Source organism: Puma concolor, chromosome D3, assembly GCF_028749965.1.
Source record: "Puma concolor isolate L17-30 chromosome D3, mPumCon1.1.hap2, whole genome shotgun sequence".
NCBI lineage: Eukaryota > Metazoa > Chordata > Mammalia > Carnivora > Felidae > Puma > Puma concolor.
This window is the reverse complement of record NC_141678.1, coordinates 69,865,200-69,882,316: the sequence shown is the minus strand read 5'-3', so window position 1 is coordinate 69,882,316 and position 17,117 is coordinate 69,865,200. Positions and strand designations below refer to the sequence as shown.

Below are 17,117 nucleotides of genomic sequence, written 5' to 3'. Positions count from 1 at the left end.
CCAGATCTTATGAAGAGCTTTTGGAAAGGGAGCCTCCCTGGAAGTGTGGACAGGAGGAGCGAGAAGGACCAGCTGAGAGTGGCTTTTCCCCTAGAGGGAAGCCAGCACCAGATGAGCCCAACTAAGTCCTGGGAGGGGCTGCTCCTGCTCCAGTTCTTCGCTTTTTTATTGCTTTTTAGAGCATGTGTGTGTGTGGGGCGTGAAGAGGGGCAGAGGTAGAGAATCCCAAGCAGGCTCCATGCTGTTAGTACAGAGCCCAACGTGGGGCTTGATCCCATGAGCTGCAATCAAGAGTCAGATGCTCAACCAACTAAGCACCCCGCCCCCACCAGGCACTCCTTTATCTTTGCTTTAATATTAGCTTTACTCAACCCAGCTGGTGGGCCCCAGTGCCTGTCATTTAAGAGATGGAACCCAAGCTAGGCACCCCAGAGGTTGGGTGGAAGAACTTGACCCCTATCATACTGGCTCAAATGAGTTTTCCCTGGACTTTAGTGAACAGACCTCTAGTCCCTCCTTAAGAATGAACTGCCCAGGGGCACCTGTGTGGCTCAGTAGGTTAGGCATCTGACTTCAGCTTGGGTCATGATCTCGCAGTTTGTGGGTTCGAGCCCCGCTTCAGGCTGTGTGCTGACAGCTCAGAGCCTGGAGCCTGCTTCAGATTCTGTGTCTCCCTCTCTCTCTGCCCTCCCCTGTTGCACTCTCTCTCAAAAAATAAATAAACATTAAAAAAAAAATTAAAAGATCTGCCCGGGTTATGGCCAGGGAACCTGACTGAGGGAGGCAGCAGGGCCTGGATGAGACCCCAGGGCCCTATGGCAGAATGCTTGCACTCTGGAGTCCACTCGCCAACTACTTAGTAACTCCTTTATAACCACTCAGTGCCTCAGTCTCCTCCTCTGAACCGGGGACAGTCACAGCAGTGTACTTCGCATGGAGATTGAGAAGGTCAGGTGAGTTAGTCCACGTCTTGTACTGAGAACACTTTCTGCCGTTATTACTGTCTTTGCCTCTCGGGGCCCCTGTGGGCACCTGTAAGAACAGAGCCAGCCTTTTCCCTGGCTACCTTTCTCTCTCGCCTCAACTCACCGACGTGATCAGTCACGAAGCGTTTGTACAGAATTGATGAAAACCGCAAGCACATCTAGAACCCGTCAGCAGGTGCCGCTAACTGCAACATGAAGTTGTCAGCAAGAATTGTCAGGGACTTGAAGACTTTAACGCTGTGATTTACACGTCTTCTAAACTAGCCCATTTCTGCAGATAGGGAAACTGAGGCCCAGAAGGGATGAGCTACTCTGGCAAGCAGCCAGCCTGAAACTGAGTCAAGGTACAATCCAGAAGGCCTGACTGCCAGGCCGGGCCGCTTCCCGCGCACTGTGTAGGTAATCAGAAGATGCAGGCATTCTAGCAAGACCCCCCAGAGGAAAGTAAATTTCCAGAGAGACGCGATTCTGGTCCCCAAAGGAGAGAGAACAGGAAATGAAGGTGACCCTCTCAGTGCTGAAACTGGAGTCCAGATTTAGTCATTCAGAATTATCTTGGGTGAAGAAATACACTGAATAAGAAAAAAGAGCACAGGTGATACTTGGAATTAAAAAAGGGGAGAGCAGGGAGGACAAGCTGGACCTTGACAGGCGAGGGAGTGCTTATCTTTCTGATCTTCTGCTATTATCAACTCTCAGCTCCCTTTTTATTCACCTAAATGGTTGTCCGGGGATCCAGTCCCAGAGGCTGCTTCCTACCCTGGATTTGTCTTCCTTTGCAGCAGTAATAATGCTGGTGATAAAATAAAAATAGCTTTTCTTAGATGTTAAAATAATTCCATTCCCCAGTCAAGCCTAGGGTACAATAGGGAACTAATAGCCTGTGAAACCAAGTACAGGAAGGAGCCTTTGGAAGCCTGAAGAACCAGTTCCCCAGTGCCTGCCACACTTGGAAAGCGAGCTTTGTGGTTTGTGCCTCACCCACACCGTGATCTCTGCAGTGAGAGAGGATGGCGGCAGGCAGGTGGACAGGGCAGGAGGATGCAGGCTGTGATTGCTGGAGCTCGGCAGCCAGGACATCGGTTAGGAGGGCCACCCCTGGGATAAGAGTGCCCTGAAGGCCGAGCTGCGGTTCCTCTCCTGTGATTTCCCTCTGAGAGAGAGTGTTCTGGTTTGAACAGAGGTGGTATTATGCATGTGTGATTTGGGGTGGGAGGGATTGCAAAAATCGATCCTCTCGCAAGGAAAAGCTTACAGTGCTGCACTGAATTTTGCTTAGGTTTCTGGAGGGATTCTAGACACTCTCCCATGCCCAGTCATCGCCTCTCTCAGAATCCACGGTCCTTCAATTTGGAACTTCTCTCCCTCGCTAACTTCCAGAGTTTTATGGAGTTCTGTTTGATCGTTACAATTGTCTTTTCCTTTGTTTTCAAGTTTGGGAGGGAGGCCAGTTAGGAGGGTCCTTCAATTTGGAACTTCTCTCCCTCGCTAACTTCCAGAGTTTTATGGAGTTCTGTTTGATCGTTACAATTGTCTTTTCCTTTGTTTTCAAGTTTGGGAGGGAGGCCAGTTAGGAGGGTCGGCTCTGGGGGGAGACACAGGAATGTGGCTAGCTCTTCCACTTACAGAAAGTGCTCCCATTTTCACATTCTGGGAACTAAGAGAAACCAGCAACATTATTACCATTTTCTGTATGGCCATAGTCAAGTCAACCAGGCATGTGCTCAAGGTCGCGGAGCTAAGGAAGAGCAGGCATGTGTGGTGAGAGCTCAGGTCTGGGTCCAGCAATGGTGCCCCTTTGGCCACCAGCCATTTCCGCTCAAGTCTGTGGAACTCCAAAGGGAGACTTAGAGCGCATTGTTGGACCTTTGCTTGTGTCCCAGGAAACTGCAGCCCCACCTCCCAGCAGGTTCCAAGAAACAACAGGAGGCCCTCGGCACAAAAGGTAGCTTTGCCTGATGCCACCTGGGCTTGAACAGATAAACCTGGGGTTATTACTCACCCCCTAATGGGCCTGCTTGGGACACTGAAGATCCTGTTTAACCAGACAGGGGTGTGTGCGGACTCCTTAGGATGGGCTCGGAGTTCTGTGGCTCCTTTGGCCCTGAGCCCCAGCTGCTGTGGGATGTCTGTCTCAGAAGAGCAAAGGAGCAGGAAGAGCCTCATGCTCCCCAACTCCCTCCTCTCAAGTGCTCACTGTAACTGTTCCCGGCTAGAAACTCTCGGCTTCCTTCTGTGAGGTGATCATGCCCTCCTAAGGTTTCCCAGGATTCAGTGGGTCCCAAGCCATCAGCGTAATTCCTGTCTGCGGTAATTCAGTGGTATATTTGTCCACAGACCGTCTTATTCATGGCATTGGGGTTGCTGCCTCCCTTTCTCAGAGATTGCAGAGAATCTCCTGGGCAGTTGGGTAGAAAGTCTAGGTGTGAGCTACAGAAATAAGCATATCTGTGGAGCACCACATGCTTTTTTCCGAAACCGAAAACTGACCATCATCATGCTCATAGGAACCTTGCCTGTTTCGACAGGGAGGCAGGTCCTTGGGCCAGGACAGAGGGATTGCTGTTGGGTCATAGTCCTGATGTTCTCCACAGAGGGAAAGCAAATATTATCCTAGGCCTTTTCTGCTGCCTCATATTTACAGTTAATAAGGTTATGTAATAAAAGATATAGAAGAAACCTCAGATCGGTGAGCTGAGCACTTTCATCATAATAGGCCCGGGACATGTAGGCAATGACCACAACATGCCCTTTTGGGTGCCGGTTCTCCAGTCTCCTGCAGTTGGAGACTGTACCTGCGGTTTATTCAAGTGCATCTGCAGCCTCTTTGGGAACGGAGCTCAGCACAGTCGTGTGTACCCAGGAGATTTTCCGTGAACGTTTGTTGATTTAATTGACGTAGGTACTTTACATTTAAAAAAAAAAAATTCCTGTAAGCTGTCGTTTGGGGTTTTCCTTCTCATGCCACCAGGTGGCGCTCCCTCCCAGGCCTTCGGTCCTAATAGCGCGCAGAGGGGAGGGAGAATCTCTCGGACGAATTGGTTCTCTTTCATCTAGCAACAAAGGCTGGACCTGGAGCTGGTTGACTGCTTTTTAATTTACTGGTTTGCCTGACTTCCTGAGCACGGTGGGATGACGGGCCCTCACAGTCTCCCCTTTTATCTTTGTGCATACTGCCTGGCGTGTTTCAGAATTAAGAATTCTGAGAGTGTCTCCCCCTGAGCAGGAATTCAATGCTCACTTCCTCACTGTGTAACTCGGCAACACACAGGCACAGGCAGAGGGTGAGCGGTGGCACTCAGTCTGCCATCGAGGGAACTATAGGAACGCGGTGACCCTCCAGGAGAGAGCCAGCAGCCCTCCTCGGGGCATGAGGGCCAGCCGGTGTGGCAGGGAAAGAGCCAGAGGCCAGGTGCCAGAGCCCACCTGGGTTCTAGCCCAGGTGTCAGTGTCAGGCAAGTCCTCTCCATCTTGGGGTCTCTCCACACATGGCGAACAGGATGGTTGGAGCAAAATACCCTGCATTCCTACTCAGCAGCGATGCCTCCCCGCGGCTGCCTGTTGGGTTAAAGCCCTAGCTACTAAAGGCCCTAGTTAAATGTGTTAATAGTTGAGAAGGGCAAAGGGGCTAAGCTGTCAGCTCCCCCTTGACGCGGCCCAGCTCACTTTTTGCGTTTGCTAGGATAAATGGAACACCCAGGCGGGGTAAGTGCTAAGCACGGGAGGGGACAGCAAAAAGTCTACAATAAAAGGCAGTCTCTGGGGAGGCCAGGCCTAGGTGACCGGTCTGGACATTTGAGGAGCTAGAGTCCCAAGTGAGAGAGGTCCCCAGTATATGCTTGTTGGCAGTAACCCCCACACTGCCCAGCCAGATGGAGCACAAGTTGTGACAGTAAAGGGTAGGCTTGGGGCACAGAAGCCAGAGTAGCACCAGAAGCAAGCTCACTGTGGTCTCTGGCTCCTGCCCTCTGCTTCAAGCTTTTCAGCGTAGGACCTGGTAGCCACGTGACCAGCTTTACCCAAGAAGCAGCTTATGTGAGTGGTGCAAGGCCCAGAGCTCCTCTCCACGAGGCTGAGCTCCTGGGAGGTAAAGTGGGCAGCTGCACCCCCTGGACCTCCCGCGAAACCCAGCAGGAGCAGTACTGTGGCTCCTGGGGACAACTGTTTCTCCCCTGTGAGTTAGGGAGGGGTTGCTGGTCCACGTACACCATCTGTAGCTCCTTTGCGATTCCTGCTGGGATCCAACCAGCAGGAGAATCCCTAGGAGCAGAGAGGGAGGGGCAGGTTCCCAGCGGGTATAGACGAGGCTCACCTGCTGCCCTATCCCACTGGACTTTTCGTGTCTCCTGTGTACCCAGGGCTGTGAAGGTGGGGAGGTGCGTGGATGGGGGAGCACGGGACGCGTGCCTGATCCCCTGGAGCTGCCCTTCCGGCATCGGGCAGACACGGGGCAACTGGGGAGGGCAACTGGCCTTCTGCATTCCAGGTTGGGTCAACAGGAGTAACGCACCCCAGTCCCCGGGCAGAACAGAGAACGTTCAGTTGGCATCCCGCTTGGCACCGTTGTTATTAGTGGTTTCTTTCTGTCCGAGTGCACTGAGGGCCGGAGGTGAGATTAGCTAATGCTTTTTGTGTCCTTAGTGACAGAAGAGAGCAGCACTGAAAAGCAGACAGTAGGTAGCCATCTTCCTCATCATCACTGAGCCAGACGTCCGGGTACAGCCAGATGCAGCATCCCAGGAGCCCCTCTGCAGCCTCCACTGCGCATGGGGCCTCCTCTCCCTGCCCTGTTTGCATCTCTCCTGATTCTCCCTTTTCTTTTCTGAATCCTTCTGGTCAGAGGAGGGGTGGGGGCAAGGGTGGAGTGTGACAGCAAGGAAATGCCTCTGCCCAGCCTGCACCACTGCGGGTTACAGAATTTACTGGGACAGGTGCAACCCTTTGCTCTCCTCTGCAACATGCTCCCCAGCCTCTCATGATCCATGAGCCCCCATGAGTGTGCACGAACCCCCTTCTGAGACCCAGCCTGGGGGAGAGGTGATGTTCTTAGGTGCTCAGGTGCTGGTTATAAGAAAGAAAGAGAAACTTGGGGGTTCTTGAGCTTTGCCTTGGTTTCCAAACCTTGGCTGAAATGGCCTCGCTTTCCTGGTCTGTCTGCCTCCCTGTCTCTTCCCTCTATACTGGATGCCCTCTTTTTTGTCCTTTATTTCTAGCAAGACTGAGGATTGGGGATATTTGAATGAAGATGGAGAGCTCGGCTTGGCCTACCAAGGCCTAAAGCAAGTTGCCAGGTCAAATATACACCTTTCTGCCTCTGCCTGCTTTGTCTGTTCCGCCTGCTCATGTCTACGCTTAACTGTTTCTCAGCTGGAGTGGAGGCAAGGGCACGACTCACAGGGGCCCCTCGGGTTACCCGGCTGGCACTCTGTGTTCAGGCTGTGTGGGTGAGATTGGAGAGGCTGTTTGGCGGGGTCCAGGCAGTAGCACCTGATGTCACGATAGAACCTTCCTTGGGGCAAGGACACTGATGCTTCAGTGGAAGATCCAGAACTTGAATCTGGTTCCACTTGACATCAGAATCTGAATCCATAAGCCATTGGTCTTCAGCTGTCAGTGACCAGTTCGGCAAGGGAGGTAAGACATGCGTGGAAACAGCAAAACGTGTTGGTCCTGGCCCTCCATCGGCTGCCAGCGTGTGGCTCGTTAGGACTATGGCGTACCTTTGTGCATCCCAGCAACAGATGGGGCGGTGGTCTGCAGGCCTGTTCCCCAGAAAAGGAAACTGAGGTGGAGTGGGTGCTGGCCCAGCTCACTCACCCTGGTGATAGCAGAGTGGGGATGGAACCTGATGGCCTCACACACTATCTCCAAAGTTTTGCCTGCTGATGACCTCGTGGCAGTCCCATTACAACAAGAACGTCTGTTCCTGGGAATAGAAAGTCCAGGTCAACTGGTTCTCGAGGCAGTGTGTCTCTAGTGGCCCCACTGCCTGGGAATGAGGTGACCTCTGTCTCTTCCCTTGGTGGTCTAATGTGGATCAGAACAGCACCTGCCTCATGGAGTCGTTATAAGGAATAGGGTTAACACAGGTGAAGCATTTTGCATGTGCCTGGCATGTAGTAAGCACAGAATGAAAGCTGATGCTTCCGTTCCAATGGCCATTATTCAATAAGTTCTGTCCCACCCAGAAGTTTAGTTTATTAGAGCAGGATCCTCCGTGTAAAACCAGGTGATTCCTTGTGGCTCTCTATCAGTAGATTGGGTGTTTTTTTTTTTTTTAATAAGCACATGAATGCGTTCACAAAACTGAAAGTGCAGACCTATGCATCAGGATTCCTGGCTTCTAGAACCAGCTGTGTCACTGGCTGTGGCCTCAGATCTCTTGACCTCAGTTAGATGAGGTGTCTAGTCTGATGCTTGGGCAGGGATTCTCAGACCTTGCACAGAACCCTGGGCTAAGCCACCCAACTGCAGCCTGTGTGGAGAAGAAAGACGGGAGTACAACCTCACAGCACAAATCAGGAGCTGATCCTTGGGGTGGAGTCCCTAGAACCTAGGTATTTCTATTCTGTCTCAGTAGGTTCATGACTTCCTGGTGATGCTTTTAGTGTACTGTAGCCAAGATTGGATATTCTCTAAATATCGTGTGTCCTCTAAAATGCTGATGTGATTATAGAACTGTGCTCCACAATCCACATGTCAGTAGCTCTTTCAGTTGGTGAGGCAGCCTGTGGTGAATGGGTGAATCAGTCATTTCTCCATCGTTTCTTCGTTTGTGTGAGCATCAAGAAGCCCCTGTGAGCCAGGCATTGCAACAGTGCCACTGTGGGGCCGACAGAGCTACAGAAGACCTGGGCGTGTCCACGGGGGAGTTGACAGCCGACTTTCTCTCTCTCTCGAGCTCTCACTCTCTTGCTCTTTGGGAGACTTGCTCCCTCCTGTCTTGCAGCCAAACTAGCAGAACTGTAAAAAACATGGCTCTTTGCCTCCCTGCCTCCAGGGCAGCTGGGAGACTCTTACTGGTGTTTCTGGAGCACTTCCGGGTTCCTGACTCTGCTAAGCTCTGGTCACAATCTTTGCATCCCCGGAAAAGACCGGAGTGAATTTTCAACATATGGACCATGCCAGACTGCTTTTGATGTACCATTTGCCCAGAACCTCCTTCCTTTCTCTCATGTGATTGTTTACTGCCCTGGGTCTTGAATCCGAGAAGGTAGCTCCTAGTTCATAGTAGTGCGCCCTGAGGAGAAGCCTGCCTAGGAAGCCTCTCTAGTCCCTTGCCTTCTCTTATGATGGAACAGGTGCCTCCCAGGATTGCCCAGGTAACTTTTAGACTCAGAGTCTTCTGAGACGTGTCTCCAACTTTCCCCAGATCTTCTCTAGGTCTTTCTGCTTCTGATCATGACACCAGCTGATCTTACACCTTCCCCCAAATGATTTGCAAATAGTCTTAATTTCTGTTTTGACTAGAGATAAATGGTATATTTACAGCCACAGGGGGAGTGGGGTGGCGGTGAAGATAACAAGGAAGGGGGCTGATGTCTTGACTTTCTAAAACTTCGCCGATCATCTAAACAGGGAAATACACAGGTGATAGAATTAGTGCAGTCTACTAGGGTTTTGTCTTAACGAGGAGATTCTCATGCGCTTTGGGCAGATGTAGATAACGTTTGTGTAAATGACGCTGTAAGAAATTTATTTCTGCTGGTGGCATTTTGACATGGAGACAATCTCTCAGTCCCAAACAGTAGACTGCACAGAGTGAGGAATAGGGGAGGGGGTGTCCTGAAAAAGACCAAAGACCAGGGGTGTGTGTGTGGCCCCGAGTTCCCATCCTCAGAGAGGACAGGCTGGCCCGCTTGCCAGTCTGTTCCCCTCAGCGTCCGCGTCCTTCCCCTGTTGGTTCGTGCACTTGCTGCTGCCGTGTGCTTGGCTGCTCCTCTGTTGCGTGTCCATCTGTGGCCCCTCACGTGGGGCGCTGACTCGAGCCCCGTGGCCACCTGCCCTCCTCTCCCCGGTGCAGGTTGCTGGAGGCCCAGCTGCAGGCCCAGAGCCGCGAGCATGAGGAGGAGGTGGAGGGGCTCCGGGCCCAGGTGGAAGCCCTGAAGGAGGAACTGGACAAGCAGCAGCAGACCTTCTGCCAGACGCTGCTGCTCTCCCCAGAGGCCCAGGTGGAATTTGGCGTCCAGCAGGAGATATCCCGGCTCACCAATGAGAACCTGGTGAGTGAAGATGCCCAGCGGATCCTGCTCTGGGAAGAGATGGGGCCAGAGATGGCCTTTTGCCAGAAGGGCAAGGCTTGTGTCCTTGACCCTATTGCAGGCACAGAGAATATAGACACCATCAGTCAGCAAGGGCTTCTGACCTGGCCAGGGCGGGTGGCCACCTCACACTGCTTCCTTTGGATTTTAGGACCTTAAAGAACTGGTAGAAAAGCTGGAAAAGAATGAGAGGAAGCTCAAGAAGCAGCTGAAGATTTACATGAAGAAAGTCCAGGACCTAGAAGGTAGGTGGGCACGGGCGTGAGTGCGTGTGATAAAGCACGTGTGTGCTCAGTCACGAGCGCGGGAAGGGAACTAACTGCTGCTTCCCTCTGCAGACTCATTCTGCTTTACCAGTTTCTTGGTGCCTCTGCCCAGAGCAGTCATGTGATAGAGTAAGAGCTGCCCATGAGCTCCAACGTTCTCTGTTGGCCAGAATCTGGACTAAGATCCATAAATCAGCAGGTGTTGGGGTGCTTATTCTGAACTCTGCACCAAGGCCGTGTCCTTGCCCTCAAAGGACTTAAAGCTGGAAGCAAGACTTTTGGGGGGGGGGGAATGCTACATGACACACAGACCCACACCCCACTCCATGGATGGGTAGTCAGGAAGGAGAGGGGTCAGTCCTATGATTAAATTTCCAAACTGGAATCTGGCCCAGAGAGGTCAGGCAGGTTTAAATTGCTCTTCCAGAAACATCCAGAATGTTCTCTTGCTCTGACTCCTTACTATAAATCGATCGCTCTCCATGCCTTCTTGTCACATGCCACCTACCATGGAATCCTCTCTTGGTGCCCTCACTGCTTGGGTTTCCCCGCCCCCCCCCATCACCGCCTGAATCCCTCCCCTCATCCCTTCACCCTCATCTCAAGAGCCACGTCCCCAGGGCTCGAGGGCTGTGTCTCACTGTCCTAATACCACGTGCCTCTGGGCACAGATGTCAGTTGTTTAATCACCTGTTCATGTCCACCTGCTGCTCCGGAGGAAGCTGTAGGAAGCCAGGACTTATCCAATCGGCCCCTCTCCATCTTTGGATTTCTCGGTTCTCCTTGACTTCTCTTTCTCCTGGTCATGCAGGCTTCAGGTTTCTCCCTTTTGTTCAGTCTTGAAGACCTATCATCAACTCTCCCTGGATGCTTCTGTGCCCGCCCCTCTTCCCCTAGTCCCCCAGCAACAGTGGCAGCCTCCAGTTCCCCACTTGTGCTCCTGCTCCTGTGTATCTGGCCACCTCCTCTTTCCCCATGGAATGAACTGTGCCCTCTCTCCAGTCGCTCCAGCTCACCCCACCCCCACACGGAGCCTCCCCTCCAGCACACCCCTGCCTCTCGGTGCTCACTCTGCCCGCTAGTCTCCTGTGCCTCTGGGAGCCTTGTGTGCCCCAGGGCCCAGTGGGTCAGCTCCTTCCCACCTGATTGTTCAGGTCTCCCCCGCTCCCCCTCAGCCCTTCTCCTCCCTTGAGCTCCAGTAGTTGGTCTGTTCAGCTGCATCACCACAGTCTGCTCTCGGGGCTGGGCACCTGGCCGGGTTGTGTGGTAATGTGTGTTGCCACATAAACGTCTAGATGCATCTCCTTAGCTAGACTGGTAGATCCATGGTGGGATGCCCCATCATGTCTGCCCCCGCACTTAGAACAGTGCCCCGTACATAGGAGGCCCTCAGACACACCTGGGGAGACCCTGCAGGTGCCCACCACCCTGTCACATAGTGTCAGGCCTCAGGAGGCCTGAGGGAGGTTTGACAAGCCTTTGTACCCCCAGCCATGCCAGCGAAATGTCTCTTGTATCCTTTGCAACCTTCTATTGTTGCAAAGACTGAATGTAGCAGTCCTGCTCCTCGATCTGCATTTGGGGGCTGCAGATGGTCTCTTACCTTCTTGTGCCAGTGCCACCACCTTGCTCCCTGTCCACGGTCACAGGTGGTGCCCAGGCCTCGCACACGTGGGGCTGCACTGCAGCTGTCCTGACAGCTGCCCTGTGGCCACACTCAGGGAACTGGATAGGGCGGGCCTGGCCAGGGCCCATGACATCCTCCCAGACAGATGGCAGGTCCCGTTTCTCACAGCTGGGTGGGGGAAACCCGCTCCCTGGCAGGCTGGGCTGTGCAGCCTGTGCCTTCCGCGCTTCCCCAGTTTTCTCTGGTCTGCCTACCTAGTAGAATGTTTCCCCACCCTTGTCCTGCACGGACCCTGGTGCTGAGCAACTTGGGTCACACTTGGAGTGTGGCCTGGGCTGAGGGACAGACCATGAGAGAGATGGGGGAGCTCAGAACGCTGGGTCCCCAGACCCAGGCTCAAACGCCGCTGACCTAAGGCATCCCTGCCTCTTGAGCCTGCAGCCTGGAAGTGTCCCTTCACGCTCCCTGTCTCCTTCCTGCTCAGCTGCCCAGGCACTGGCCCAGAGTGAGAGGAGACGCCATGAACTCAACAGGCAGGTCACTGTGCAGCGGAAGGAGAAGGACTTCCAGGGCATGCTGGAGTACCACAAGGAAGATGAGGCCCTTCTCATTCGGAACCTGGTGACAGGTCAGGACCCTCCGTGACATCTCACCCCGCTCCCCCCCCCCCAACTCCACTCTGCACTTTGCACCCCCCACCTCCCTCCCAGCCTCAGCCCTCCATCCCCCTCACCTCGCCCGCAGTCGGTTCCGGGCCTGGTTTGCCAGTCACATCGGCTCCCTCCCTCCTAGTCCTGCTCCATCCGGCTTCAATACAGCACCTGCCTGCAGCATGGCGGGAAAAGGCGTGGAGAAGAGAGTCCTGGATGAAAAAAAGGAGGAATCTCTGGTCGCCTGGTCCTCTGGACCCTGAGCCACAAGCTCCTTTCTCTGGAGCCTTGGGTTTTCTGTAAAATGGGGATGAGGCAACTGACCCCCACCTGCCCCCTGTTGTGAAACATAATGGGTGAAAGTCGGTGCTATAGCCACAAATCTTTCTCACACATGAGGGATTTGAAGAAGCAGCAGCTTCTGCAGGGTTGTTTGAAGTTAAAATAAGACCTATGTCAGAGAAACGTAAGTTTACGGAGGTCCCACCCTGTCGGTGCCAGGCCGGGGCCGCAGAAGAAGGGGGTGACTCCAGCCTAGCACACAGTTCGTTTCAGTATTTTTAATAGTTGAGTAACCTTTTTTAAAAGTTAACTTCCGGGGCACCTGGGTGGCTCAGTTGGTTAAGCGTCCGACTTCAGCTCAGGTCACGATCTCGCGGTCTATGAGTTCGAGCCCCACATCGGGCTCTGTGCTGATGGCTCAGAGCCTGGAGCCTGCTTCCAATTCTGTGTCTCCCTCTCTCTCTGCCCCTCCCCCGTTCATGCTCTGTCTCTCTCTGTCTCAAAAATAAATAAATGTTAAAAAAAAAATTAAAAAAAAAAAGTTAACTTCCCCTACCGTTGTCCTACAATTTGACAGGAGTCCTCTCAAATTTCATTAAACAGGCTGCATCTTGTTCTAGTGCTGCTAGGGATGAGCTTCTGATCTGTGGTGAATGGAACTCAATGTTCACGACGTTAGAGTAAAACCAGAATAACGGAGGCTGCGTGTGCCGGCCGGCAGGTGGCTCCTCCCCGCCGCTCGGGCTCAGGCAGCCCCAGACAAGGCCATTTCCTGCCAAGCTAACTACACACAGCACCCGGTCACCTTCCCTCCGCCATTCCGTCCCTCTCGTCATCCAGACGAGTGCCAAGCCTTGATTTGGCCTCCTCTGGGGTGTACCCAGCATTGGCTAGTTGTTGCTGTGGAGGATGGAGAAATGTAGAAATGTAGAACCATTGTCCCTGCCCCCAAGATGCTAACATTCGGCTAGGCAGACCAAGAAACTCTATGGGAAACGGGACTCAAGTCACAATAGGACATTCCAAGACAGGACAAGCTGTTTGTACTCTGCATGTGGGTCAGGCCATTAGGGGAGAGGCTGGTGAGACCCCTGTCATATGGTGGCCCTCCGGGAGGTACAGGCGTGGCCGTGGCCAGTCAGCAGCCTACTCAAGCTATTACCGGCTCTGAGAATGGGCAGCCACTGCCGGCTAAATAGTTTCCACACTGACAGCTGTGTGGACTAAAGGTCCCTGTGGCCTTCCCAGCCTCTGGCACATGGGCTCTGTCTTTGGGAACATGCAATTTGCCAAGTTCTCCCGGGACTCCCTCTCACGAAAGGGCCGTTGTGCCTGTGACAGGCAGCGTGGCCGTGGGCTCAGCGGCCCCACCCTGAGCTCTTGCTGGCTGGGGAGCAGGCTCCTGTCAGCCCCTGGCCCGGGCCCCTTCTTGTGGCCAAGGGCCATGGCCTCTGTGGAAACTCAGGCAGCAAGCTACCTGTGGGTTTTTCCCTTCACCTTTTAAGGACGAGACATCAGAAGCCTGCTTTAATGATATAGCCCAATTAGGCAGAAGTTTTTAACTAGTTTCTGAAACTGGTAGGGTCAGAAGGTGTTTGTGTATCCAGGGAGACTTCTCACCTACTCCTCCCATGCCCCCATGAGAGGTTATTCTTAGATGAGTGTCAGGAAAATATTGAAGAGATTTGTATGTCAGACCGGGATTCTCCGAACCCAAGCATCTGCTGAAATCTGATTCTTGGCTGTTTGTTACCATCAGACCTGAAGCCGCAGGCGCTGGCGGGCACGGTGCCCTGTCTTCCTGCCTACATTCTCTACATGTGCATCAGGCACGCAGATTACGTCAACGACGACCTCAAGGTGCACTCCTTGCTGACCTCCACCATCAACGGCATTAAGAAAGTCCTGAAGGTGAGCGCCCCGTGGCGGAGGTGGTGGTTTGCAGTGGATTGAGGGAAACCTGCACTTCCCCGTAGCTTCCGTCTGTCTGGGCTCTGCAGCAACAGGTTTTCCCCAGGCTCCAGCTCTGAAGGTAAATGATGTAAGCCCAGAAACAGCTTGCCGGTGGAACCAGGATGCCCAGGCAGTTTCTAGAAAAGGATGCCCAGGCTCAGAAATGGCAGGATGCCCAGAAATCCAGGGCACCCTGGTGCTTCCAAAAGACCAGAGATGCAAGGAGGGGACGTTCTGCCTTAGTGAGGGTGGGCTAACCCTGCCCTGGAGTGACATTCAGGAGCACAACCTGAATACAGGCCTTCTCCCAGACCTTTCCAAGGAGCTGGGTGCCTGCTGCCCAGGGTGATGGCACAGTGAAGGGTGCAGACATTCATCAGCTTGCAAAGTGAGGAGGCCTGGGCTGGACAGGGCGGCCTCCAGGGCTCTGGGGCGGTTCAGCAACTCCACCTGAAGGCACAGGACTCCTCACCAATGTAGTGGTCACCACTGCAGAGAGAGGCTGGCCTGCAGGCCGACCCCATGGAGGCTACGGTGAGCGGTGAGATTTTTAAGGGAGATCAGTCCTCGCTGGGAGGGATTTGTTCCTCCCCACAGGCCCAAGCCCCAGGTGGCATTGCTCTCGCTCTCACAGACCATCCTCCGTTCTCCTACACTCTCCCACTTCAGGATGCAAGCTATCCTTGAAAGCATGGAGTCCGGGCCCATTCTGAGATCCGCCAAGCTGCTGTTGCCTGTCCCCTTTTCCCTTCTGGGAGCACGCCAACACCAGCCTTTAACTCCTAGCTTCCTGCCCGCTTGGTCTCTGTCTCTGCACCACCTGCCCAGCCTTGGGCCCCACAGACCATCTTATCCACTCCTGCCTCTAAACAGACACGCTGGGGACTCAAGATTGGGTTCTCCTGCCTCAGCCTCTAAGGCAAGCGCCATGTAGGGGCTTGTGCAGTCTGGGTAAGCCATGGGCTGACTTCATAGGTCACTTCCTCAGGGAAACCTTTCTTAATGACCAGGCTCAGCCCCTAGCATGCCAAGCCCTGCCCGCCCCGCCCCGCCCCCGGTTACTTTCTGTTGAACTCTCTCATTTTATTGTCATCATAGCTCCTACCTTCAGACGTTTAAACAGTGACAACTTTACCTGACAAAATGAGCTCTGTGCGGTCATCTGCCTTGGGACAGAAACTGTGTCATAGCTCTTTGGGTTGTCAAACGGCCTTTTTCGTCAAAGTTATGGTTCATAGCCCTTTTCCAGAGAGTTGAAGCCATGGGACATCTGCCCTCTAGATAATAGGGTACCAGAGTATCTCACTGGCATGTTCCTTACATCCCTTAGGTGAGATCACTGATAGTTGAGGACGTGCCAGGGCCAGATGCCCAGTGGTTCATGTACAGCTGAGGGCAGCTAGCCTCATGCCTCATCTGCCACCTGGCTTTGTGCTCTTCAGCCATAGAGCCAGCCTAGCTTTGTGAGCGTGCACAGGTGTGTGCCATGGACCAGGGAACCAGGAGAGAGGTCCGTGGGACATCTCCAGTAGCGAAGGAATGGGAAGCACAGCCTCTTGACTGTGGATCTCATCTTCGTGACTGGTAGTTGCCTGCCTGTGACACCTACTTGGGGCGTGCTGAATGGTTGTGGAAACCCGGAAAGAGACACCAGGTGAGCCTTTAACCGGATGGGAGCCACTACGCATGACCAGGGATGTCTTTCTCTTTTCACAGAAGCACAATGATGACTTCGAGATGACATCATTCTGGTTATCCAATACCTGCCGTCTCCTTCATTGTTTGAAGCAGTATAGCGGGGATGAGGTGAGTGCTGAACCCAATCCCCTGGGGAGCACTTAGAAACCATGAAAGTGCCTCAGATCCTCCTGTCAAATCCTCATTTCCTTGCATACAGCAATATGTGTTCTGCTTCAGAGCACCTCAGATCTCAGCTCAGAATGGGGGTTAGGGGTGTTGTGGAAGGTAGACCTGCTCTGTCCATATGTGGTTCTACCCGGAGGACAGCACGTAAAGTCTTGGGAGAACCGTCTGGGACTTCGGGCTGGAAGCAGTATTAAGCCAGCAACAGGATACCTGTCTCTAGGCGGCCTCCAGTGAGCACCTGAATCAAATAAGTAGAGTTGGTGGAGAAATGAGTTTATATGACCCATCTGAATGCTCCTGGGACTCTCCGGGGAAACGCTTGTGACCTTAAATTTCTGGAGCAGCCCCGGAAGAGCCCCAGTTCACTAAACACTGGAAGAAAGCCCATGTAGTTGTCTGATGTATGAGACTATCTCCCAAGCCAACCAATTAGTTTGTTCATTTTAAGGCAGACACAGAACAGAGGCACAACATAATCAATGTACACATTAGTGTTAAGGCCCTAATTTTATTCTTCTATCCAAATTTGATTCCTTGGCCTGCAGCCCAACTGACTACATTATTTTCATATTCTACTCTGAACCTTGAGGGCCCAGCTTCATCTAGAGCTCACTGTTCCCAACACTGGTCCCCGAAAGAACTGCGCCCTACTCTGCGTTCAGCCCAGTGACTTTGTAACATCATGTCTTCACTCTGGTTTCTCCAGTAAGAATCCCAACTCATCCCGGACACCACTCCCAGACCCCTGGAGGTTGCCTTGACTTTCCTTTCTCCCCTTCCTCTTTTGCTTATACTGAGAATAACACAATGAGAAGCATAAGACTTGAAGCACAATATAACCGGGTCTGTGTAGCCTAAATAAAAAGGGAGAAAAATATATATCTTAGCTATTTCACCTGCTTTTTATTTTTTATTAAAAATTGCTTTGTGGGGCACCTGGGTGGCTCAGTCGGTTAAGCATCCGATTTTGGCTCAGGTCATGATCTCACAGTTTGAGTTCGAGCCCCACGTCGGGCTCTGTGCTGACAGCTCAGCCTGGAGCCTTCTTTGGATTCTGTATCTCTCTCTCCCCCTCCCCCACTCAGGCTCTCTCAAAAAGAAACATTAAAGACAATTGCTTTGTGATGTGACCTAGTATGAGAGGCTTTGCTGAGGGTGGTCACTCTTTTGAAAATAATCTATTTGGCTGCTGTTGGTTTACCTTGGCCTGCATACAAAGGGACATT

General features: G+C 52.9%; 1 protein-coding gene across 2 annotated transcripts in view; it reads left to right on the top strand.

The window, feature by feature from the left end:
* The window catches only part of MYO5B (myosin VB), a 342,952-nt gene that overhangs the window by 314,991 nt on the left and 10,844 nt on the right, over positions 1-17,117 (top strand). The window contains exons 30-35 of one of the 2 annotated variants that reach the window (XM_086682946.1): positions 6,200-6,277; positions 9,010-9,208; positions 9,399-9,492; positions 11,625-11,768; positions 13,832-13,983; positions 15,742-15,831. In XM_086682946.1, the coding sequence (XP_086539072.1) occupies positions 6,200-6,277; positions 9,010-9,208; positions 9,399-9,492; positions 11,625-11,768; positions 13,832-13,983; positions 15,742-15,831 (757 nt within the window). The remainder of the gene's footprint in view (positions 1-6,199; positions 6,278-9,009; positions 9,209-9,398; positions 9,493-11,624; positions 11,769-13,831; positions 13,984-15,741; positions 15,832-17,117) is intronic. The other variant, XM_086682945.1, reaches the window with a different exon arrangement.